The following is a 25905-nucleotide window of genomic DNA, read 5'->3' as shown; positions in this document are numbered from 1 at the left end:
TCGGCATGGGAGTCTCAGGAAGAGAGAGCCAACCGTGAAGTATCAAAGCCAGGTCAGGAGTCTTCCTAGTTGCCCGAGATTCGGGTTGCCTATGAACCCCAGTGCAGATCTGGTCAGTTCTGATAGTTCTCACCTTTGTGGCAGAAAATGGTATTCCAAATGTCAGAGCTGAAAGTAGTCAAGAGGAAGGTAGTCTAAAGGCAGCTTCTGTGTTGCTGCCTCCCAGAGAAATAATCTCATAGCAGCTTCCCATCACATCCCATAAGAAGAAGCAGATAGACATTGTATCACATATATATCCCACAGAACAAGAACCCACAAGGTCTTAAGATTATGGTGGACACAGTTCCATGCCTAACTACGTACGTGATTTGCAGGGCAACACATGGAATTATTATAAATAATCCAGGGAAATAATCAAGTAAACACTGCGGTTGGTAGAGTCCAATTTTCAGTAATGGGGAGGTGGCTGACGCTGCACCCTATATGTAAACAGATGCCAGCAGCTCAATGTTCCATGGCAAAGTAATACACTTTGAAACCCAAGTCCTTTTTAGTCATCAATTGTTTCCTTTTCCAGCAAAAACTAAGGTAGCAATTTGATGTACCTGGTTTTCACTCCCACCACACCAAATACAATCCAAGAAGGTTCTCTAATTTTTCCAATAACAGTTATTTCTTCTTTTGGATTGACCTAATGCATACACCTTAATCACGGTGATTTCTTTGGTTTTCAGTGTGTTTATATTTTTTTTTAAGACATGAAAGGACCCTGTTCATTATAAATGTCAACTCTAAAGAGAAGTAGGTGTTCTTTAGACAAGAAGGAAATATCCCTGATGTGGGCAGGAGGGAGGTTTTTTTTTAATGTTGATATGGCATTGTTCTTTTAAAGGTTAATTTATAATAGTTACTAACATGAGTCATAAAAATGATTCAAAAATAATTGTAGCAGTTTTGTGTCCTATGCCAAAAAAAAGTTCTAAATTGCCTTTTACTTTGCAAGATAAATACTAGCACTGTCATCCAGTGGCTGTGTACCACATGCTATGCGGGACTCTGCAATGCTACGCTAGACTGTGTAAGGTTTACATGTCAAAGATCTGAGACACTTCCATAGACAAATTTTCAAAACTCGGAATCCTCAGAAATTAGATTCAAAAGCAGCTAAGCAAGTTTCATTCTCGACACACTTCAGAGCCCCTTCTCATTGAGGTTAAACCCAAAAGCCACACGTTGGGCCAGTGTGATGGTTCCAATAGCTTAGTCGTTATTTTCAGTACATAGCCACTCACTCCAAGTATCACTAATAACCAGTTCTCTCCAAAAAGCAGCTGCATCCATGTTTCTTAAATGTTGTTGTTGGGGGTAGGGGGTGTGGTGCATATGAGGAGGTCTAGGGTAACCCTAGGGCATCTCCTCCCAGGGTCTTTCCTGTGGCTTCTGTAGTTCTAGCTTTTCAAGGCCAGCTGCTCTGACAGCCTCTGGCCAAGTCTCCTGTCTCTGCCTGCTGTCTCACTCACAGCATTGCAGATACATGCTAATGCTTTTGGCATGAGCTCCAGGGGTTAAATGCAAGCTGCCTCACTTTGGGGCAAGTGCTCTTAGCCACTGAGACATCTCACCAGCCCCACCTCTGTTGTATCCCTACAGCTAAGTATCATATATCTGTGGAGCAGAGTTCCTTCACGGCATTTTCCCAACCCTTACTGAGAACCCCATCAGTTGCTATACTTTGAACTCTAAATGTCTTTCAAAAGAACACATGGGGAAGATTTCGATCCAGAAATGAAACCTCTAAAACTGTGAGGTAAAATACACCTTCTGCCTTTAAGGTGGTTCACTCAGGTATTCTGTTACAGTCATGAAAGTCTAACCGGTACATGGGCTGTTGTTACCGCTAGTTTCCCTCGTCCTCAGGAATACAGGCTCTCCCGACTGACCTCATTTGCCATCCAGCTGGCTGTCTTTCCTGTCTTGTTCCTCATCAGCTGTCTCCTGACAATTCAAAAGAACAAATGTCCATGGCCTCCAACCCCTCCCCAGCCCTACCAGTACTTGCTTACACGGCTTTTTGTTACAGAATCATGTCCTAACATGCATGTTGACGCTACTTTCTGAACTGTATTATTCTTCAGAAATAGAAATCATAGCTTTTCCTTCCTGTGTCTCTCCTAGCACCGAATCCGCAGCACTGAAACTAAGTCTTCTCAATCGATGGCTATTGATTGAAGATGATGTCATGGCTCTCTTGCATCGACTTGGGTTGTACATATCCTGCTGAGGAGATGAAAGGTTCTCAGACAGGACCTCTCAAATCAGAAAAGGATAAAGGCTGCCGTCTACACTGGGACAATGACACAGGAACTATAGGAAACGTGGTCCTGTAACAACTCTATGCAGATGAACAAGTCTTTCTTCATTGCTTTAAGACTTTAGGTAGATCTCCAAATTCTTGGAAATGTAAAAGAGGATGGAGCATACATTTCTGAAGAACACTTTTAGTTCTTATCTCTGCTATAGAAATTTATTCCTTTTTAAATGGAATTCAAAGAATAAAGAATCCGCCACCACCACCCAACCACCTGGTGGTAAAATCGGTATGACTTCTTGTTTTACTCTTATGGTTACAAACTACAAAATTGAATTTTAAAACTAACTTTTTTTCTTACATATAAGTGTATATATATCTGCTGCCTCAGTCATTTAAAGATATTGAAATTTGAGCTTCAGATTGCTGATTTTTTAAAAACCATGAGAGTCCGGATATGACCTATATTGGTTTCTTTGCCCTTCAAATGGAATTCTGTATATTTGGTGGCAATGCTGTCATCTGGGGGGGAAAATGTATCTTCAGAAGATCTCTTCTAAACTGCAAACATCATTTATGAATTAAACACTCAAAATTCAGAGACATTTCAAATACCAGAGCACTTTAAAGGAATCGTATGTTGTGTCAAAAACTTAAGTACCTCAGATCTAAATCCAAACATTCCTTCTCACCTTTCCATTCATTTTTCCTGGAATGGGAATGATAACGTACATTCTAAGAGGCATCTCTGGTGGCACATGGCCACAAGTATCTCACATCACAGTCCCACCTCAGTCTTTCAGATGCTGGCTGGTTTGATGTGGCAAAATCGTAAAACTCCACGTCACGTGGGAGAAGAAGTTCAAGGGCCTTGGGAAACTCTGAGAAATAATGCCAGAAGGTTCGTTATCTGGGATGAAATGCCATATAAATTGGTCCTCAGATATAAGCTTTTGGGTTCAGGCTTCACCCCAGCCCCTGGCATCTGTATATCCAAAGAGTCTGGAGTGTTCGGGCTGAAGTTCCATCCCAAGCCCCCTCCCCTGGGAGTTGCTTCAGTCCAGACTCCACCCCTGAGAAAGCCTATCAAATGATTATCCCTCCCCAGAGATGCTGAAGACCACTCCCACAGGGTATTTAAAATGCCTCCCAGAGAACAAACATGATTTTCCAGTCTTCCTTCCCCAGCTCCTCTCTGGGAGGCTGGAATGCCATCCAGAAGCATTGGGATTTTCCTAATTGGGTTTGATTCGGTGTGACTTGGATTACTGTCTCAGCAGAGAGGCTGATGGGGTGCAGAAACTTTTTATCATCAACACATGCAAACGTTACATTGGTACTCACTAACCATGCAGATTTCTGAGCCACACACTTAGCATGTCAGGGGCCAGGTTCATGAATACAGAACCATGGTAGGGATAGGCAGGAAACCTACTTAAACCCCAATCTAGAAAAACTTGTTTTTCATTCAAAATTCTCTCAGGATTATTCTCCCAAGGAGTATAGGCATTTCTATGGGAAAACTGAGAAATGGCAGCGGGTCATCTTGTAAAGGCAAAAGAAGGAAACTCCAGATCTCATTCCAAATAAATTCTTAGTTCTGATTGGCATAGCAGTAGTGCCACGCCCCATGCTAAGTCACACCCAACTGAATAAAGAGGAGATGAAAGGAAGCCTGATGCATCATTAACAAAACACTAAGTTCAAGTGCAGTCCTTGAAGCAGGTACACACACACACACACACACACATATGATGGGGGGATAGCACATCTCAGTTCTTTGAGTACTTTACAACACAAAAGTTCTATAAAAGACACTCAATGAAAACTTTTTAAATGCTGAGTAACTTTGGAGAAGAAACACACAGGGAATCCATCTAAGTAGTCATTGAGGAAATTTCACTCAAACTGGCCAATCTGAGCTGTACAGTGTTGTCATAGAGAAGGAGATAAAATGCTGAGATCTTAAACCTGTAGACCACATTTTTATACTATACAGGTGTGTATACCAATGCCATCTTTGCTAGTGATTTTATGTACAGAAAAAATTCCAGAGGTATAGAACTATAGGAAAAGAATATATATGTTCTTAAGTTTCAACTTTTGTCATTAGGTGGTTTTTCTTAAAGAGATAGTAGCATCCACATTTCCAAAAAAGTGAGAGTATTTTAAATGGTGCCTAGAAGGCGGGATATCTGTGATTTCCCTGTGGCAACATCTACAGCATGATACTAGGAAGGAACAAGCTACAAGTAGTTTAAAGGGGGTGAGGAGAGAAAAAGAACAGAAAGGATTTTTTCTAAACCAGGTCACACATCATGTCTTCTCTGGATTGATTTTCAAAGAGAATTGGCCATTCCAAGTAGGTAAAGGAAACTAGAGTTGTCTTTGGCTTCCTTCCAAAGGAAGGTAAACACATACACAGAGGATGAGAAGGGACAGCCAGAAGAGGAGCAGGAGAAGGGAACATTAGTGTAGGCAGGTTTGGGAACATATCTCTTGAGGGAACTCAGTAGACACACGGAAGCCAAGTATTGTGGGGCCAAGAAAGACTTTCAGCAAATGTAGATTAGACCAATAAATAATTGAAGCAGCTTTTCAGGGAATCAATTAAAGGAAATGCAGATGGGCCCTTCCGTGAGATTCCTTTGCTGGTAATGGTTTAAAATTGAGAATGCTGTGATTTTCTGCCATTTGTAATTAATGCCAAGGCAGAATTAAACAGGCAATCTATCCACCCACCTTTTAGGACGTGGCTAATTCTTCATTCTTGTAAGGCTCCTGATTTTTATGAAACCACTTTCCATTCTCTCTCCTTCGCTTCACACATTATCATCCTTATCATTAAATGTTATATTATAATTCTGACACTTAGATAGCGTGGTTATTGAATAATAGCCATTGAATTAATAAGATCACTTGCTGCTAGTTCACAATCTACTTGAAGGAACAAAAATTTAAAGTAGACTTTAAAAAAAAAAAAACATTAAGCACACAATTGCGTGTACTGGAAATCCAAGCAGTTAACAAACAAGAAGAGAAAGAATTTGGGGCCAGCCTAGGTTACACAGTGAGTTCAAATCTAGTATAAGAAACAGTAATCAAAAGCTGAGGGTGGGACCCAGTGGCAGAACACTTCCCTAGCACGCACAAGGCTCTGTTTTCTGTCCCCAACACTGAACATGAAAAAACGGACACTAACCAGGAAGGGACTCTTTCAGTTTATGCTTATAGATGGGTATCTGCCTGGTATAGGTAACATCCAATATTCAATAATTTGAATAAAAGTAGCTATGATGTGAAAGTTAGGAAAGAGTCCCATTACATGGTGTTTTGTCACAGCAATAGAAACGTAACTAAGACAAGTACCCAGCAGCAACTCCATCGAATTTAGTCATTAATGTCAGGAAAGAAGAGATGTACATGTTTTCTCAGTCTGTTCTGCATTTTCTGAGCAGCTAATTCTCTATGTCAACTTTATAGTACATGTGTGTGTACAGATTCATATATGAGCAAACATAGGAACACTTTATATGTGTATTATTTGCATATGTTCCTTTATGTATATTTTATATACATAATTATGACTTAAGTGACAAACCAGTGGAGAAAAAAACATTATAAAATTAAAAAAAAAAAACAGAAAATTACCAAATTCTCCCACACAAGAACTAACCAGCTCGCTCAAGGTGCTGAGTCTGGGTAGGAGCACTACGAGCCAGTATGGCTGCAGATAGACACTGAGTTGTAAGAGTCCTGGAAAGAATCTGTTCTTTGTCCAATAGTATAAAGGGACTTAAGCTTTGCTTCCAGTATGTGGTTTATAAACATAATACCCATTCTAGAAGAGAATTGTTTTAGACCTCAAAGGCTGTTCACTTAATTCAAAATAAGATGGAATTCTTTGTTTCAAACCATTCTTGACTTCTCTGCTTTACATAGAGAGTTTCAAATCCAACATACATATTTGTTTGGGTTTAAAAGAACTGTCTGCTGAAAAGCCACCTCTGTCACAGGAGATGCTTATTAGGTCCCTCTTAGAAGATAGTCCCGGGTCAGTCTGTCAATAGCAATTTCACATCAACAGGCAGAGTGTCAGGCAAATCAAATCCAGAAGCACTCTACTAGCTGGGATCAAATTTGTGTCCCCTTCATTTCTGATTTGCCATCATTTTGATACTTCTATCAGAAGGCAAGAGGGAAGAAAAGACGGAGAGGGGAAGGGAAGGAAGGGCAGAAGGAGGAAAGAAGGGAGGAAGGGAGGGAGGGAGGGAGGGAGGGAGGGAGGGAGGGAAGAAAATAGGAAAGGAAGTTTTAATTGCTCTCTTGAGACACTTTTGTAGGCAGAGACTGCTCGTTCATTTCCCAGCTACACAGACCCGATTATTCACAAAGAAACTATATTAATTACAACAGTTCGGCCTATTAACTCAGGTTACTTTTAACTAACTCTTACATCTTAAATTAACCAATTTCTATTCATCTGTGTATCACCACAAGGCTATGGCCTACCTGTAAGGTTCCAGAACGTCTCTCTCCTTCAGCAGCTACATGGTGTCTCTTTGACTCCTCCTACTCTCTCTCCATATATATATATATATATATATATATATATATATATATATATATTCCAGCCTGGCTGTATTCTGTCCTGTCATACTGTCATAGGCTAAAGTAGCTTTATTCATTAGCCAATAAAAGCAACACATATACAGAAGGACATCCCACATCAGACTTTATACTGAGCAACTGAGTTGAAAAGGTACAATCAGCCAGTACTTGTGATCTCAGCACTCAGAAGGCTGAGGCAGGAGGATATCAGGATTGCAGGCCAATCTGAGCTACATATTAAAACCCATATCTCAGAAAAAAATCAAAAATCAGTACAACCAATATTACTGGAAGGCCAAATAGAGATCTACTTCAGAAATAGCATATTAATTGTCCAAATGGAAGTTATTTTTTAAAAATAAACTTCTCCAATTTATGCTTTTTAAACAGCGTCAATGACAATTTCATTTTTAGTTACTGTTTGGTTGGCCATTGTACTCCTTCATGATTAGACAACATGTCCATATGTACCAGACAATTTGTAGGTAAGCAAATGCTGCTACTTTTGTCTAGTATTTTATTACATATCATATTATGTATAGCTAGATATAGATGATGTTGCCATAGATACAGATATAAATATTAAACATCCTGCTAGTAGCAAACATTATTGCCCTGTTCTGAGTTTATAGGAAGCTCCTATAACATATCACAACTAAAAATTGTAAATGTTTGACTTACTTAGAGATATTTTATTAGATAGTTATAAATGGTCTTCTGAAAAGTCATTGGTATCAAGAACGAGATATTCTAGTCCACTACTGAGCAACTTGGGCACATGATTGTGTAAGTTGGTATTTCTGATCCAAGCTATCTCTGACACATTTCAGCTTTTATTTGCCTGTTATTTTCACTGAAGATAGTTTACAAATTCATAATCTTACTCACAATCTTATTCTCAGTCCACAGGCATTTTCTCTCAGAGTCGTTAAATCCATTACCCTCATGTTTTTCTGCCCCTCTACCTCCTGGGTACCTTTTAAAATAAACATTTATGATACCATATAAATTTCTAACAATCTACATTGTTCATCAGGAGGATTACTGGTTTAAACATTTCATTTTTTCACTTGATAATACACTTTTGTATTGAAAACAATAAACATCTTCCATCCCCTACCTCGCCTCCACCCATGCCAGCTTCCTGAGCCCCCTTTTCACCCCTTCTGGTCTTCCTTCCTCTTCTCAATTGGAAAGACATTCTGAAACCAGTGAAAACTAACAACAAAGTTCTAACGAAAAGGGAAATGGTAGTTAGGTCAGATAATTTTTTGGTTAAACAATAGTAATTATACACACGTACATACTTTCTGAGAGGTGACGCTCAGCATCACATCTATCACAATCTGCTGTCTGTCCTTGGAGGCCTTTTCTGAGTTCAATATTGTGCTTCAGAATCAGGACAATCTGATTCCACCACAAGGCAAAGGTTTCAGAGAAAATTCCAAATTTTATGAATTCCAAAATTCCAAAATTATGTGAAGAAATTGTCAGTGAATCCCAGCAAACATCCTGGGCTTCTATCACAAGGTGCAGCTTCCATGGCCTTCAGATGGGAGATTCAGCTACTGGGAAAACAGCGTGGGTCTCATCCTGCCCAACATGCTTTTGGGGGGAGGCAGAAGTACTTCACTTTGTGGGGTTGTCTCTTTTGCTCTTGGCTTTTTCCTCTGCCTACCCGATATGTCTCCCCATCTCTCTCTGGTTCTGAAATATCAGGCACCAGAGAAAGAAGTCACATTTCGGTCCTTAGTTAATCTCTTTAATGATTAATGAATCTCTTAGCTAATTAATTAGGAGTATTAATTTGTGTGCCTACTAAGTAAGTGAAGGGAAATGCCACTGCACTAGCTTCGTGGGGTAAGGAAGCAAAGAAAGGGACTAGATTGAGATCTGTGGGCATTATACTTGGCCTAATCTTTGCGTGCAGTGAGTTACCTCAAGTATGGGCCTCAATACAGCAGTTTACTTATAGAATGAAAAGGGGAAAGGGAGCTATAGAACAAATAATAGCATTGTAGAGAGATAAAGAGATAAACCTTTTCATGGTGCTGTGAACTGAGCACAGAACCTCCGAGATGCTAAGCACACTTTTAGCACCAAGCTGTACTCCCGGACTTATATGGATACATTTTTCAGTGTACACATGCACTACATAATCAAAGACACTCAGGAGATAGAAAACAAACAGCATAAAGGATGGCAAACTGAAACAGCTAAGAGGCTTCCTAGAAGTAATCCAGTGAGTATAGTTATTCTGATTATCACCAATAGAAAATACTAACAATCTTGGGATGTATCTAGAAAAGTTGTAACTGGGTGTGTGGAACTGACTTAGAGAGGTGGTTGCTGTGCAGTCATGAGGACCTGAAGTTCATCCATAACACTCAGGCAAAAGAGTCTGGCATGGCTACACACAGGCCTGTAATACCAAGGCTGCTGGCGGAGGAAAGAGGAGAGCTGCCCCCAGCCTAGGCCGTGCTTCAGTGAGAGATCCTCTGTTGAAGAAATAAGGTAGAGGGTAACAGAGCAGTTTACCAATATCCTCTGGCCTTTGTGTGTGTCTACACACACACACACACATACACACACAATATACACACACACACAATATACACACACACACAATACACAAACAAGAAATAAAAATAAATGCCATAAACTATTTTGGATGTGAATTAGGAAAATTTAACAAATAAGTGAGAGTTCTGATGGTTCATATTCCTTCATCCTTGCTAAAATTCCTTTTGTCCCTGGTGGCATTTGTCTTCTCAGTTGCTGGGCATCCTACTGCATCCGATGTCGCCATGACTGTGGCTGTTGACCTCCCTTGGCACAGAAAGAACCTACCAATAATGTGCAGACTCTGGCCCTCCTTGACACACACCAAACTAACCTCCATGACCACCAACCCACTCCACTCACATAATCCTCCCTTGCATTCAGGAACATGCTACAGAAATGTCCCTTGGAGATGCCCTGGAGTATCCTCAATAGCTCTTCACATGGCACCCTGGAACTTGTGTGCCCTTCCCATATCACAGAGGATACTAAGGTACAAGTTCCGGTTCTCATGCTGCCCACCAACATGCAGAAGCCCGGGTCTGGTATTAAGGTGAGAAGACCTGGGCTACATCCTGTGGGGTGGTCCTTTGCTTTTAGATTTTTTTTTCTTCCATGTATCTTTCTCTGAGACTTCAGCCAGCACAATAAAAGCCATGATCAAAGCCTTCTTCCTATCTACCATAGCCAGAGAGAGACAGCTGGTTTCTTGCATGGGGACCAAATTCCTCCTTCACAAAGTGCCACTCCCTTTGCTCTCTTCTTTAGGGCTCTTAAGTATGAGATACTATGGTAGGACACAACTTAAGGGAGAGAAAGAACCGGACTCCAGGCCATGGGACTGACAGGTTTTGTAATTGTTCCTCAATGTCAGAAGGAAATTGGTTTTAAGATGACCTCCTGCCCACCTACTAACATCAAAATTCACAAGTACCTAAGTCCCCTACATAGGATGGTATGATACCAACACATCATCATCACCAACAGCATCGCATGGCATAGAAGTCATGGAATACTGTGTATTGTTTAGGGAATGGCGACAGGCTTTTTTGGTTGTTTTTGCTGTTGCTGCTATTGATGCTGCTGTTGTAAGCTAGAATATACTCAGTACAGATTTGATTTTCTCTTGCAAATATCTTTGACCTACAGGGTGAATCCATATGTACAGAATCCAAAGACATGGAAGAAGAAATGAGACAGGCTATCTGATTCGGGAACACTTAGTAGTGACCAAATAATCTGTAGCCTGCTCACCCAAGGCACATCCTCTACCAAGAGCTGCAGATGGGAAAAAACCATTGGTTGAACCGGGAGGTCATCAATGAACCAGTTTTGTTGGACTCTGGAAACAGACAGAAGGCCTATGCATTATTTGGGGGAGGCTAAAGAGTAAAGCACCACGCTGTTACAATTAAAGACTCCAAAACCTAGTCATAACACAGCACTTCAAAACATCTCGGCCATCCTTCTGTCTCTCACTATTGATACTGATATCTTTTGCATCATTTTAGTCAAGAGTAGAAGCAGAGATCTGACTTATGGGAAATTGTAGGGAATGGCAAAGCCTCAAAGGTTAGAGTTTACATCTGCTCAGCACTCTCCATTCCCTGGAGATATGCACTGCACCATTGGGGTCCCCTGGAGATATGCACTTGACCAATGGGCTCTCCTGGAGATATGTGCTCCACCAGTGGGGTCACTTGAAGATATGCGCTCCACCAGTGGGGTCCCCTGAAGATATACATTTCACCAATGGGGTCACTTGAAGATAGGCGCTCCACTAGTGGGGTCCCCGAAGATATGTGCTCCATCCATGAGGTCACACTTCCCCTTTGAAATTCCTATTCACATCCATCTCTTCCTAGATATGAGACAGAATCTCTCCCTATTTTCGTGGCCTCAAAACATTTAAGAGAAACACGCCAAAGTTTCTCTCCATGAACTTTTACCTCCACTTCTACATAAACAGAGACACAATGGGAAAGAAGCCCCACCACACTATGGGAACACAGCATCAAACAGTGAAAAATCTAAAACAGACAGGCAAAGCGGCCACAGTGAAATTCAAAGGAAAATGAAAACTAAAAAGCAACTATGAAAGGCTTGTTGTTCAAGATCCCCAGAACACAGTAGCCGCCAGCAGAAACCACCAAGGGAAGCTTCTCGTGTTTAGAAGTCTGGGTGGTTCAAGGAAACAAGGGATGTTTAAGAGGCTTCAAGGTAGTGAAGAGGAGTCAGCTGAGATGAGGAATTGGAGGGAAGGATGTATCCACACTTAGAATCAGGTTCTATGGTCAGCATGCAGCAAAGCAAAAATGGGATCAACGATGTGTTTCTCTAAAGAAAGGAAGCAGGCCTCTAATTCCTAAAAATTTCTTTAAAACATAATTAAACCAGGTGTGGAGAGGTGAGCTGCAGCTGGCCAACCAAGCATTATCATAGAAGTTCAACACCCAGCATCCACGTGAAGGTGAAAGGAGAGACTTGACACCACAAAGCTGTGTTCTGGCCTCTTGCACATGGCTCATGGCATGCACAGGCCCACAGATACACATACACAATAATAATACATTATTTTTAAGTGGTTGTTGTGACTCATGCCTGTAATGGCAGCATTTAAGGGGCAGAAGCAAAGACGCATGTGGATTTGAGGCTAGCCCAGACTACCTACGTCAAATAATAATAAATTCAATAATTAAAGGGCTGGGGAGATGGCTAAATGGGTAAAGTAATCATTGTACAAGCATGGGGACCTGAGTTCATATTCCTAGCACTCAGGTAAAAGCCAAACACAGGAGCACATTCTGTAACCCCAGCTCCGGGAGTCAAGGACAGGCAGTTCCCAGGAGCTTGTTGAAACCATGAACTTCAGGTTCAATGAGAGATCCTATCCCAGTCAATCAGCCAGCAAGGCAGAGAGCACCAGAGACCTCCAGTCTTCGTACACACACATACACATGAATAAGCAAACATACAAAAATTCATGTACGCAGACAGGCACATAGACACATAACATATAACCATAGCGATAAAATAACCTCAACTGTCTCTAAAGGCCATGTGACAATTACTATTTTCCCCTAGAAAGAAAACCAGTGCTTGGGGTGAAGCTCAGAGCCTTATGGATGTCTGGCAAGTACACTGCCACTGAGCCCCATCCCCAGAGCCCCATCACCAGAGCCCCATCCCCAGAACCCCATCCCCAGAGCCTAGTGAATGCCTCTCAAAATGCAACTGCTGCTGGAGAAAGGTCTTGTATTGGATAATCATTAGCAGTGTCCTCCTAGATGCTGGGATGACCAGTAGTTGAAGAAGACCCTCTAGAAATGGAACACGGAATGAAGAAGTATAGGAAGGCAGTGGGGCAAGCCATAGAAAGATGAGCAGCCACACTACCGCCTTTATGAGGCCCCTACTGAGGCTTCTGTTCAACGCATCTCTATTATGCTCACAAAGATGCTTATTGTGTTCTCTGGAAAAGCAACCATACTTTCTCCTGACCCTAACTGCTATTCCAAGATACCCGCTGTGATCCGTGTTTTCCAACACTCTGCAAAAGCTTGAAAGACTAAAGCAGAACCAGCAAGGACTATAAACCTCACAGGTTCCAGAATGATCTGTATCCTTCAGTCTTTTATGGTATCCATGATCATAAATTACACATCATCCATTAAAGAACACGGTGAGGACCAATCCCTATTGCTTCCAACAGGATTGCAAAGAGCTGAGCTGGTCCTGTCTGTGGGTAAGTAGAGAAACTGCTAATATTTCATCTTCATTTTGAGTAGCAGCTTTCAAATTTGTGCCCTCTAAACTCAGAGTCCCCCAAAGCCCTGGAAGTGGGAGATTAAAGAGAAGGGGGAGTTTGTCCTTACATGGTCTGGGTACTCAACCTTATTTTGTTCTCTTTCCAAGGGGGCAGAGGTGGGCAACCACTGAATAACTGTTTAAAGAATCATTCCCCTGGCAATAAATAAAAAGTCTATAGAATCTTGATCTGGAAAACTGACAATATTTCAACATTCTCTTTCTCAAAAAGAGTGTGGACCACACAGCCTGGAAAGAAGACATTCCCTGTTAAAATGGTGACCTCAGGGGACTTCCTCCAGACTTCCTCCTAAGAAGAGCTTGTCTTCTGGCTGGGGGTCTTAAACATTTAAGGTTTCTCCAAGTAACACATTCGGTTTCCAACTTTTGTTTGTAAGTTGGGTCTCTGGAATTTACAGCTCAATTTGTCTTTATTTTTTTTATTTTACTTATTGTGTGTGTGTGTGTGTGTGTGTGTACACAGGCTCATGTGCACACATGTTCATACATATGGAAGACATAGGATAACTTGGAGCACTTGGTTCTCTCCTTCTACTAAATTGGGATTGAACTCGGGTCCTTGGGCTTGGTGGCAAGTGCCTTTACCCACTGAACCATCTTTCACCAAGCCAGGGCACACTTTTTTTAGCCATAAAGAAGAAGAAAAGCTATTATGCTGGTCCCCATGTGAGCTATAAAAGCCTGACGCCCCACAGGCGAATTATAAGGCTAACCACTGAAGAAAGTTCCACTGTCTCTGCTTGCCGAATGGGTTCCTAAGCACCACTGATGCAATGTCTTTGAAGCAGTTCACCTTGTGATGTCAGATAAAGGGGAGCCAGTGATGATAAAAGGGCTTTCCTTCACTCTCTTCCTCCTGAAGGGCAGGTTCCGGGCACTCTACATCCACCATGGTTTGTGGCTGGCCAACTAATGCCCCCAGTTGTATGCAAGCTGGTGAATGCCTGCGAGCCACCGCTTTGCACAGTTCCAAGATGCTACTCGCGGTGTGCTTGTTTGCTTTCCAGCGTTTGATCTCGCTTTCTGATGACAACTTGGCACCTATAGAGCCCATAAATGCTGGAGGGGATGGAGTGGCAGTTAAAAATGCTCGCAGCGTTCATAATCCTCCCCAAAACAGTGGGGAGGGGAAGAAAAGAGAGATAAAAGGTAAAGGGATAATGACATATAGTTATTAATAACTGCCAAGATGGGACTGGAAAATCAAGTCCATTTTTCCCTTCTTTTTTTCCTCACTTGATAAATCAGCTAATGAACTGAAAGTAACTAGGATTAGAAGAACAATTCTAAAAGATTCCAGAATTTGAAGACTCAGAGCTATGAATCTATTTAATTCAGGTAACATCAAAAATTGCCAAAATAAGTATACAAAAAATTAATAGTCAGTTTTCTTCTCAACCGGTAAGCTGTTTAGAATTCCAGAGATCAAGACTCTAAGGAAATGGTCTGCTACAGAATCAAATAGTTTTAATAAGTTAAAACAGAATCAAACATGCCATTACTAAGAATTACAATTAGGGAAAGTATCTTTTTACTGTTTTATAAAAGAGAATGCACTGTTAACAGAAACGTAACCTCTCAAAAGTGCAGTGGTCCCCTCCTACTTCTAGTATACACAATTCCTTCTTTGCCTGCACGGGGCACCTCTCACACAGCAATGGTTTGCGTGTGCATGCTCTCTGGACAGGGCTAGGGTACTGGTTAAGACCTGAGGAGTACACAGATTAGGCTTAGTTCTAAGTTTGACCCCTTATTAGTGAAGCTCAGAAGGCCAAGTTAATAAAATCCTCCACTCAAATAAGGAAAACCACAGTTGCCTGTCTCAGAGGGCTGTTTAAGAGGTAATAAAAGGTTTGCAGTTATATGCTCAGAAAATAGCAAGGATGTTGATGAATTCAATGACTTTATATCCACAACACACTTCCCGACTCCTTGTACATATCAGGAATGGATTCATGTTTCCTGAACGGAGGTGAACTTCCCACATTGCCTGTCTGATGGCATGCCACCCTTTCTTTCAAGAAATCATACTTGAGCAAAATCTTTCAGAGAATCTGATGCCTTCAGTTGGTCACTGCCTGGGATCCCACAGTCCTCGTGCATACCTCTGTTGGTTCTAGTCCCACCCGCCTGGCAGCATTGTTCATGCTGCTTCCAAAGTTTGCCGCTTGCTACATGGGAGAGAAGGCATCCGCAACTGATCACCATGTCCAAAGAGAGTTGTGTGCTTGTGAAAGACAGTTATTGTTGCTATGAGATTCCTGCTCAGTCTTCAAGGCCCCATTTGCACCCAATGAGGAAAGGGTTAAAGCATTTTAAAAGTTTTTTAAAAAATTAATCTGTGAAGGTCTATGGCAGTGTTCTGGAGAGCACCTGCTATAAGAAGGGAAAAAGAGGAGAACTTATAAAGAAAAGAGATAGGTAATTAATAATCCTTGAAATGTGAGTTCTAGAGTTCTGTCCAAAAGTTGACAGTTTCTTAGAGTGAGATTGCTTCCACCATGGTTTATCCGCTCATTGGCGGGAGCTTGTGATTGCCTTCAGTCCCTTTATGTGGGACTTGGAACCACTTCTCAGTCCATTTGGTGACAGGAATAGGGCTCAATGTAGAATTCGTTGTTGGGTAATGCCATGAAAATTGGTTGGGAGCTAACGTATGATTCGTGTAAAATGCCAGGCCTGGTCTGCTAGACCATTCATCTCAAAACTGGGCACTGGCCAAGGGAAGACGCTGTTTTGTATTGGTACAGACATCCCTGCTTTACGATCCAGAGGATGCAGGTTCAGCCTGTGCTCATCACCAATACGCCTTTTCTTTCCGGGTTGGGGGTCATCAGATAATCATAGAGAACTAGCTCAACATATAGAAAACAGACATCAGTGCACCAATCAAACGCTTGCGGGAAATGTGGTTAATCCTCTCCTCAGTGTGAGGAGAGAGCTTGTGAGGACAGAGGGCCTGCACACGTGTGGAATGACTGACCTTAATTGATGATAAAGACTCAGAGAGAGGGATCGGTGTGGCTTGAATGGAAGAGAGAGCTTCATGCTCGTGGTTGGGTCTGAATGGGGCCTGGAAGGCTGAGCAGGAATCTCAGAGCAACACTGTCTTTCATCAGCACACAGCTCCCTTTAGACATGGTGACACGTTTTGTCAGTTGTGGACGGCTTCCGCTCAGCTGACAAGCCAGTACCCATTAGCTCCCTACCAAACGCATAACTTTGGAAATACAAACTGAAAAGGAGCCTGTGGCTTTGTGGAAGGCGGAGTTCATTCTCCCTACCCCAGACACTTGCAGCTGCCTCCTGACAGATAAACAAGGCAGACTGTCTTGCTTTACAGGAACACAAAGAACCCGGGCAGCTGATCCAAGGCCACAACTAATGAACCGCTCAAAAGATTTCTTCCCTCTTCTCTCTCCCTCGTTCTTCCTTCCTCCCTCCTAGGAACAGTTTTTACTACGTCACTGACCAATAATCATCCAAGAAGCTGCTCAGCACCTTCCTCTCCTCTGTCAGCCAAGGTAACGGCTTTGAAAGTGTGTCCTGCATTTTGCATTGAAATCGGGTGTCCCCGTAGAAAACCCTGCCACTCAAAACCCCGGTCCTAACCCGAGTGCTACAGCATATTGAAGGCAAGTTGGCATCTAAAATGGTTGACTGGGAGCCAATTGTGGCGCTCTAATCTTTGTTCGTGCTGTCAATGTGACATATGAAGGAATACGGAAAGAGTGACAGGAATGAAAGCAGCGCTAGACGCTGGTGTGAGATCCGCAGACAGGGTGTTAGCCCCACGTGAACGGCAGTTGGGTCAAGTTAACACCTTGTGTTTCCCCCACATTTGCAGCAGGGAACAGCTATTTGCAAAATGTTTTTTAAATATTTAGGACCAAATAAATCAGTATTGTTGGGAAACATTTACCCTGACCAGAAGTCATTTACTTGCCCTAGTCCCGTGGGAATAACGAAACTGAAAATATCGGGATGATCCGAGAGGGGGAGCAATACAGATGTTCAGCACTTCCGCCCCGAGTGCCCAGGCAGGCCTGCTGCCAGGCTGCACGCTGGACTGTGGCCGGCATGAGCAATACAATGGCGACATTCTCCGAAGAGTGGCTAAAGTCGGCCTCCTGCATGTTACCTGGCTCTGCAGTTCGCTCTGTTGCTTCAGGCGAAGGTTTTCAGGCGTGTCCGCCACCGTGGTGAAGGACTGCTTTGGGTAGTGTCTGTGAAGAAACATTTGAAAAGGACATGGTAAATCAAATGCCTTAATGCTTTAAAATGAACGATTTCACCCTTCTTTTCTGCCACACTAGAAGAGGGACTAGTACCCTTGGCTAAAGTCATGGCTGTCATTATTCTAGACCCCATCCTTTCTCAAAACCCTTTGTCACTAGTTTTTTTTTTTTCTTTCTCTCTCCTGAAACTTAAACCTCAGACCCTGTTCTGCTAGATCCTAGATAGTCCTACCAAGCACCAGATCATGCTTGTAACTCCCCGACTTTTATTGCGCTGGCCTTCAGCCCATCCATTACTCTAGCGTGTGGACCATCTTCCAGCCTTCAGCCAAATTTCCTTCAAAAGTGCCTTCACCTCGCTGTCTTTGTTCATCTCCTCTCCAGCTCTCAGCTCAGCTCTGCAACAGGCTTAAAGTTTCTTTCTAGAAGCTTATCTCTCCCAAGTCTCAATGACTTCCCATGGAAACATCTAGTCGGTATCTTTTAGTCCTCTTGCTTGGCCATCCCTCTATTTTCTATATTCCTTCTCAGTTTCCGTGTGTCTTGTGCCCCCACCCCCGCCCAATCCCAGCCTGGATGCTCCTTCCTCCAGTTACTTCTTTGCTATGGTCCTCTGAGGTCTTCTTTCATATACCCCACCTCAGGCACCTCACATGGGCTGTCCTCTGCTCAGTCCACACCACTACCTAGGAGATCTTAACCTGTTCCTGCAGTTTTTAGGGCCTGCTATTTATTGGTTTCGTTTCAACCCAGTTTTCAGATTCAGTGGCGTTTCCCTTTGAACATCCCACATCCACCACACACTCAGTCACGCTGTGACTAGGCCACTCCTCACCCCTCCCAGCCCTATAGCAAATGCCTCCTTAAATTGGGTATCTCGGGGTAACTTTAATACCTCATATATTAACCAACTGCCATCTCTATCTGATACACACACACACACGTGTGCAATACAATAATTGCTGCTCTTGCCCTTCTTATCTGAATTGTTGAAATAAATGATCCAAATGCAAATCTGGTTACTTTGTCAAGTAAAACTTTTCACTGGTGCAATAATGTCCTGCTGATCTTAGCATCAAGTCCAGGCTCCTGTCCTCCAAGGCCCCCGTCTCCAGCCCTCTCCAGAGCTCTTTCTCATTCCATGCTCTGGCAAGTTCACCCCTCTTGTTCCCATCTCCCTTGGAAATGCTATTCCTTTTGCCTGGAGCATCTGTCTGCTTCCTAGTCCATTTCCCTTGATAACTGTGATTATCTTTCATGTCTGGCCTCTGGGAAGCATCCCTGGCCTCCCAAGCTGGGTAAGAAGAGGCTCTGGGTGGACTTTCCTCCCCTTGCTATAGTGCCCCACATCCTCATTCATGTTTTCTGACTAGCCTCCCCTACCCACTCTGATGAAGGCTCTATTGCAGCAAGAACTGGCTGTCCTGTCCCTTGTCAGAGTACATTCCTGGCATGATCTCCATTCCTACTGGTTCCTGGCTCACAGTGTGAGCTCAGTAAATATTTGCCTGGGGTGGGGGACAAGAGTGCAGGAATACAATCAATAGAGTGACTTCTAATGTTCTCCAGCACCATAGGGTGACCGTGATTGACAACGATTAATTAGCTATTTCCAGATAGTAGAGAGGAAATGATAAATTTGTGTGGTGTGACAGATACACCAATGACCCTGAACTGATTGTTATACATTGTGTGCATGCATGGAAAGGCCATTTTGTACCTATAAATACATGTAACTTATTATGTGTCAATTAAAAATAAACATGACAAATATTCCAGACAGAAGAAATGGAGGAATGAAAAGGAAACGACCAAGCCTAAGAGATCGAGATAGGTGGCAGGAAAGGTCTGACCTGGCATGTGATATAGACATACATTGTCACACTTGGACAAACATGAAGCTTGCCCTTCGATGTGACCTTTAGGAGGTGGGAAAATGGTATTTCCTCCCTTCATGTAGGTAAACAAACACTGGCCCAGTGATGTGTTCCTCTCCACTCATAATGCATACACTCAGCTGAAACATACGGGGCACGTCTACCTAATGTGGCCCCATCTACACAAAACCCGCTCCTCCAAGAATGTGCTCCTTCCTCCCACCTCCCTGACCCCTTCTTTGTTGATGTTCAACTGGGTCTCTTTCTGTGGTTTCTCCAACTCTTTCCATGCCTTGTGGTTTTGAGTTCTACTTTCCTTACATAAGGTTCTTTTTACATCCCTGTCCCTGCGTCCTGGGAGAACACTGATGGAGGAATCCTATGTTAGCACAAATAAACTCTCTAGAGCCTGTTCAATGTGCACTAGCACTTATGAAATTTATAGTAAGTATTTTTGCAGCCTTGTGTAATGAAATACATGGCGGGAAGATCTATATTCACCTGTTAGCATCCTCCAATAATATAACATCCCACAGAGACCATGTTTCAGGAAACTGAAGTTAACCCCATAACTACTGGAATCACTTTAACTATTTTCTGTTAGCATTCTTCAAGAGCCTTTGTAATTTTCTTGCCTTCTCTGAGCACATACAAATCCAATTTACATTTTCCCATGACAGGTTGGAGCTGTGTTGATATCAGATCATGATAAAATATAATCATTCTTTCAAAGTTTGCAAAGACATTTGGCCTAAACGGTTCAAGTTCATTGTGTTTTTCCTGGCCTGATATGTCAAGAAATCATCTCTGTCTGGTCCTGAGTCCCTAGGGTCATCTTTCCTTCTCTTGACTTAGACTAAGAAAGTACACAGTCGTGTTGCAGATCGGCAGATTCATTGGCTCTAATAAGCATCTGCAGTAGATAAGGTGTCAGCCCGCCTGTTGACTCTCCTGCAAAGACTCCCTGGGGACCAGGCCTCTCTAAGGACAACTCTGGCACTGTGCTCCAGACAACAGACAGGTCAAGAAGAACAGCCACCTCCACTGGGATATGGATTAAATGTTGAACTTCAATAGACTTCATATGTAGCAACTGTTGATTGCCATTTTTAAGGACTGTAAAAAGAATTTACCAAGATTTTTCACCAATGTATTCTATGCTATGCCATGAAGTTTCACAGTTATCTGCAGGGTTAATCTGCAGGCTCTCTGTTTTTTGAATTGTGATAGAATGCACTCTTGCATGTGTGTGCTGTTAGCCAGCTCAGCCCCAGCTGCACCCACATGCAGGTGAACTCATTCAGGATGGGAAGGCATTCTTTACTAGGCAACTTCTCACCTGCCGATCACGTTCAGGTGAAAAATCGCATGAGCTTTTCAAGAACACGCTAATGTTTATACAAACTGCCTTCCTGCCTGTGCTCAGGGTTCCTGTTCATAAGGCAAAAATGATTTACTGGGTACCATGCACCCTCGCTGGCCACTCAGGCTTCTGATTTTGAAATATTTCACGAAAATAACCTATTCTTACCATTGGACTTTATAATGAGAAAATGGAATGGATTTGAACTTTAAAAATATATGCATATAAAGAAACATCACTTTTCTATGTCTGAACTTAGCAGCCCATATGAAGTCCTATTTAGAAAGGGGGTTCAAAAACAACTGAAAATGTGGGTGTTTTTTTTAGAAGACACAGTTTGCTAACCTGATTACAAAACAGCAGACTTCCTGACAGGTTGTGCAAAGTTACAGTTACATTTACAACTATAAAAAGATGCCAAGATATCACACTTTTTCCAATATCCTTTTCAATCCTGCCATTCAGGGATTTTTTTTCATAGTAGGTTAATCTATATATAACTTGCTCTAAAGACTGTGACAAAATGAAATTATCCAAAATCTCAGTGCGGAAAGAAAAGTCTACTCTATTTATTTACTTACTTATATGTGCATACATGCATATATGTATGTATAAGGCATGCATATGTGTGTTTATGCATGTGCATATGTGTGCCTATGGGGGAGGAAGTCAGACAGCCAGGGGTGTCCACTTTGTTCTTTGACACAGGATCTCTGGGTCTCATGAGTTAAGCTCGGCTAGCTGGCCAGTAAGTCCCAGGAACCCTGTCCCCATTTGTACAGCATTGGGATTACAAGCCCACACAACTGCACCCAGCTGCTTTTAAACACAGCCTCTGGGTCATCATCTCGGGTCCTTGTACTTACACGGCAAGCACTTGGCTGACTAAGCTCTCCCTCCAGCCTCCTCCTTTAGTCTTATAATCAAACTAATCATATTGAGGAAAAGAAAGTATTCATGTCAGAAAGGCCTATCACAGGTCATGGGTACTAACACAAATTTATTTATTAATTTTTTAAAATTTATTTATTTATTTATTATAGATTTCTGCCTCCTCCCCGCCACCACCTCCCATTTCCCTCCCCCTCCTCCAATCAACTCCCCCTCCCTCAGCAGCCCAAAGAGCAGTCAGGGTTCCCTGTCTTGTGGGAAGTTCAAGGATCTCCCACCTCCATCCAGGAGGTGAGCATCCAAACAGCCTAGGCTCCACAAAGCCAGTATGTGCAGTAGGATCAAAACCCAGTGCCATTGTTCTTGACTTCTCAGCAGCTCTCATTGTCTGCTATGTTCAGTGAGCCCGGTTTTATTCCATGCTTTTTTAGACCCAGTCCAGCTGGCCTTGGTGAGTTCCCGATAGAGCATCCCCATTGTCTCAGTGTGTGGGTGCACCCCTCACGGTCCTGAGTTCCTTGCTCGTGCTCTCTCTCCTTCTGCTCCTCATTTGGGCCTTGTGATTTCAGTCCGGTGCTCCAATGTGGGTCTCTGTCTCCTTTCATCGCCTGATGAAGGTTAATATCCAGGAGGATAACTATATGTTTTTCTTTGGGTTCACCTTCTTATTTTTAAACCTATAGATTTGACCATTAAAGTCAAAGAGATAGCAAATTTAAGAGTTTATGGTCTTTGAATAAAAATGCTATCAAGAACATATAGAAGAACCTCATGAGCTGAAACCACAAAGCTCAGAAGAAAAAAGTGTAATTACAGCACCAAGTGCATTGTATGAAGTGGTGTTAGCAAAGTCAGAGATGCCTCATTAATTTTTCCATACACACTAGATCTGAAAATACCATCAAGCGCTGGGTTTCTCAAGGTCATAACCATCGGAATTAACCCGACAATCTTGTCTGAAGCTAGAGTCTCATCTCCCAGTTTCCCACCATCCAGTCCTACTCCAGAAGAAAAGCAAGCCAGACACAAAATAAAAGTAAGAGGTTGGGCGAGCTTGCTGAGAACCCAGGAGAGAGAAACGAAGCATTCCAACCTCAAGGAGCGGCGGTGACACACAATGAATTTTCACTCCTTCAGTGTGGTGTGTTTAAATAGCTGTGAAAAGATCTCCCCAAAATTAATGTTTTTTTTTGCAAATAAAACAAATAAAATTTATTTGTCAAACTTATAAGAAGAAAGTTTTTGTCCTCTGCAATACTAGGAATGAGAACACAGGGTAAAGAGTACAGGGCGTGTGAAATGGATGCTCAGAGAGAAGCAAGAACCACATCTTTAAAGTAAGAACCATAACAATGAGCGAGGCAAGGGCTTCCAAGTGACACTTTGATCTTGGAGGTAGCTAGTGTCTGTCTAATTGGACTTGAGGCCGGCTCCTGAGAAGGAAATTCACGCCTCACACTGTAAATCTAGCCGACTTCCTGTAGCTGTTGAGGCCATGAACCCTAGAGGAGAATCAACTGCTGCCACTTTCCTAAGTCAGGCTGATTTTCAGCTGCATTCTAAGTATTTATCCTCACACCCACAGAAAAGCCGAGCCCCCACGCCTCACCGAATGAATTTGTGTTGGCAGCAGATAGAGACCGTTACAGAAATCTACAACCGGTCAAAATGAAGTGAAGAACCGGCTGCAGGGTGCCTAGCGGTGCCCAGTTGACACAACCTATACCATGACCCACGCCTAAGGCTCGGGGAACATTGTGGAAGGGATGTATGAAAGAGAGCAAGGGCCGGAGGACCATAGGTCATGTAGATCTCTTCGAATGATGCCAGGAGTCATAGCGAGTTTTCAGTCGCGTGTCTACTGCCAACAACGTTAGTGTTAATACCACTCTTTTCTCTTTGCTCGGCCACAGAGCGGCTTCACACCTCTGTGTATCAGCGCTTTCATCTATATAAGAGGAATACATATTCCTGACCATCTGTGAGGAGGCAGCTTGAATCGCATGACAAAGACCTAGAAAATGAAAGGAACTGTGGATGTGAGACAGTAGTAACCCACTTAGATTTATAAACCTAGGATCCTTCTGCTCGTAGTTAAGGCAAAGGCTGTGCTTCAATCCAATGGTCCTCAACCGCTGTCCCCAGAGGACAGTAACAACATGCAGAGTCTGGAGGGGTTTTGGTTGTCCCAATGAAAAAGTATGCTACCAGCATCTAGTGGGTAGAAGTCAAGAATATTGCAAAGCATCCTATAAGATGCCAGGCAGCCCCACCTCCCAAAACAGAACTCCTGTAAAAATTATCAATATGCCACATTTGACAAGTGGGTTAATAAAACTTTCATCTCTGTGACAAATACCATGAGTTGAAAGGGAGATTTATTTGGCTCACAGGTTCATAATAAGTCTTGGTCCATCATGATAAGGAGGCATGGAAGAGCCAAGCAGTTCACATCATCATGGCCGGGAAGTACAAAGACAATACCTGCACTCACAGACTTCATCTTTCTTTTTTTTCCACTCTTTATTCCATCTGGAACTCCAGCCTGCAGGATGGTGCTGCTCACATTCAGAGAAAGTCTCCCCACACTTAGTCAGTCCTCTCTGGAAATACCTTAGGACTACACCCGGTGGAGTGCTTTACTAACCTCCTGGGAGCTTCTCAGTCCAATCAATGGATCAACAACGTGAGCCATCCCATCATGTGTTGCCCCAACTCATCCTTGGGAACTAAGCATCGCTGGTGGTTCTACCAGGAGAAGACCTTACAGGCTCCCAGCTTGCTTCCCATGTCTTTTCCCTTTGATGACTGTGACTGCTGAATGTTCACAACAGATCATAGATTTAAAGAGCATAACTATGTATGTTGAGTCCTGGGAGACCTCCTAAACAATTATGGAACCATGGGATGGTCTTGATGACCCCTGACACAGACCCTTTGTGCCTGGCAAGATATCCTTCTTGAAAAAGTGTCTTAACGTATTTTCAAATAATATTTACTTTTTTAAAAAATTACAACTTTAATTCTTTAGAACATTTTTTAAAGCGGAAGTTATGATCTCGTATTACTAAGTTGACTTCTCGTCTCCACCTGTCTGAGTTACGGGAGTGGCCCCACCCTAGACCATCTTTCCGCTCTGAGTGGCTCCACCAAGAGGGTAATTTCACCCAAAGGACAAATCAACAACTGTTTCTGGCTACAGAGAGATGACGGGTTTATAGGTAATTTTGAATATTTTCCTCAAACCTGGGTAATTCTGCTTTTTAGAAATAATTCCTATCACTCAAAATAGCCTTTCAGGATAGGAAAGTAGCCCATTATAAATAAACAACCCTGGGGGAGATCACTTAGGAAGTTAATTAGGAAGGTGACATTTCAGAAAGAACGAAAATAATTAAAGAAAGACAATGCCAAAAAGTAGTTATGCGAGCAAATGTGTCCACATAAGTGCACAGATACACAGTGTGTCTACATAGGCACACAGGCACACACATACAGTATGTCCACATGTTCACAGAGATACACAGGGTGCCCACACACACAGGCACACAGTGTCAAGAACAAGAACAATGTCAACCATACACAATGTGTCTACATAGGCACACAGGTACACATGTACAGTATGTCCACATGTACACAGAGATATACAGTGTGCCCACACACACACAGGCACACAGTGTCAAGAATAAGGACAATGTCAACCATCTGAGAACTTGCTAAGACAAATCTAAGAGACTAGACAAGTTGAAAGTATGAAAATTAAAGTATTCAGAGGTCTTTCATAAGAAAAATTAGAATTTTATTAAGTTTCAGATTTTGCTTAAATATGTGTGATAAAACTTTATGGGTAGCCATAAGGAATAGAATTATCCTTCATAAATTCAAACTTCATGGAAGTGAAAAAAGAAAAATAAAATTTTAAAGCATCAATAGTCTTATTTAATACAATAAAAACTGAGAATGGAAGGAAGAAGTTACAACAAATAAACAGGACAGAAATTTAGAAGTTGAGGAAAATAATTCAATAACCATAAAAATGTAATTGGGAAATACTTGCCAGATAAAAATCTATTACTTCATATTTTTCATTCTACTATAAAACAGCTACACTAATATAAAAGAAAATTATTGGTGACAATAAAAGTTATAAGTGTTACACAGTGATAAAGATTGAATTCACCAATGGAAGTACATCCTAACAGTAAATAAGCCTAATATTAGCCT

At 42.3% G+C, this 25905-nt stretch overlaps 1 protein-coding gene across 1 annotated transcript in view; it reads right to left on the bottom strand.

Annotated features, from left to right (window-relative positions):
• Nebl (nebulette) overlaps nt 1-25905 on the bottom strand; it is a 352705-nt gene that overhangs the window by 194279 nt on the left and 132521 nt on the right. The window contains exon 3 of the mRNA XM_057787029.1: nt 17454-17538. Within this exon, the coding sequence (XP_057643012.1) occupies nt 17454-17538 (85 nt within the window). The remainder of the gene's footprint in view (nt 1-17453; nt 17539-25905) is intronic.

Source organism: Chionomys nivalis, chromosome 13, assembly GCF_950005125.1.
Source record: "Chionomys nivalis chromosome 13, mChiNiv1.1, whole genome shotgun sequence".
Classification (NCBI taxonomy): Eukaryota; Metazoa; Chordata; class Mammalia; order Rodentia; family Cricetidae; genus Chionomys; species Chionomys nivalis.
This window is presented reverse-complemented; position numbering and strand designations above follow the sequence as displayed.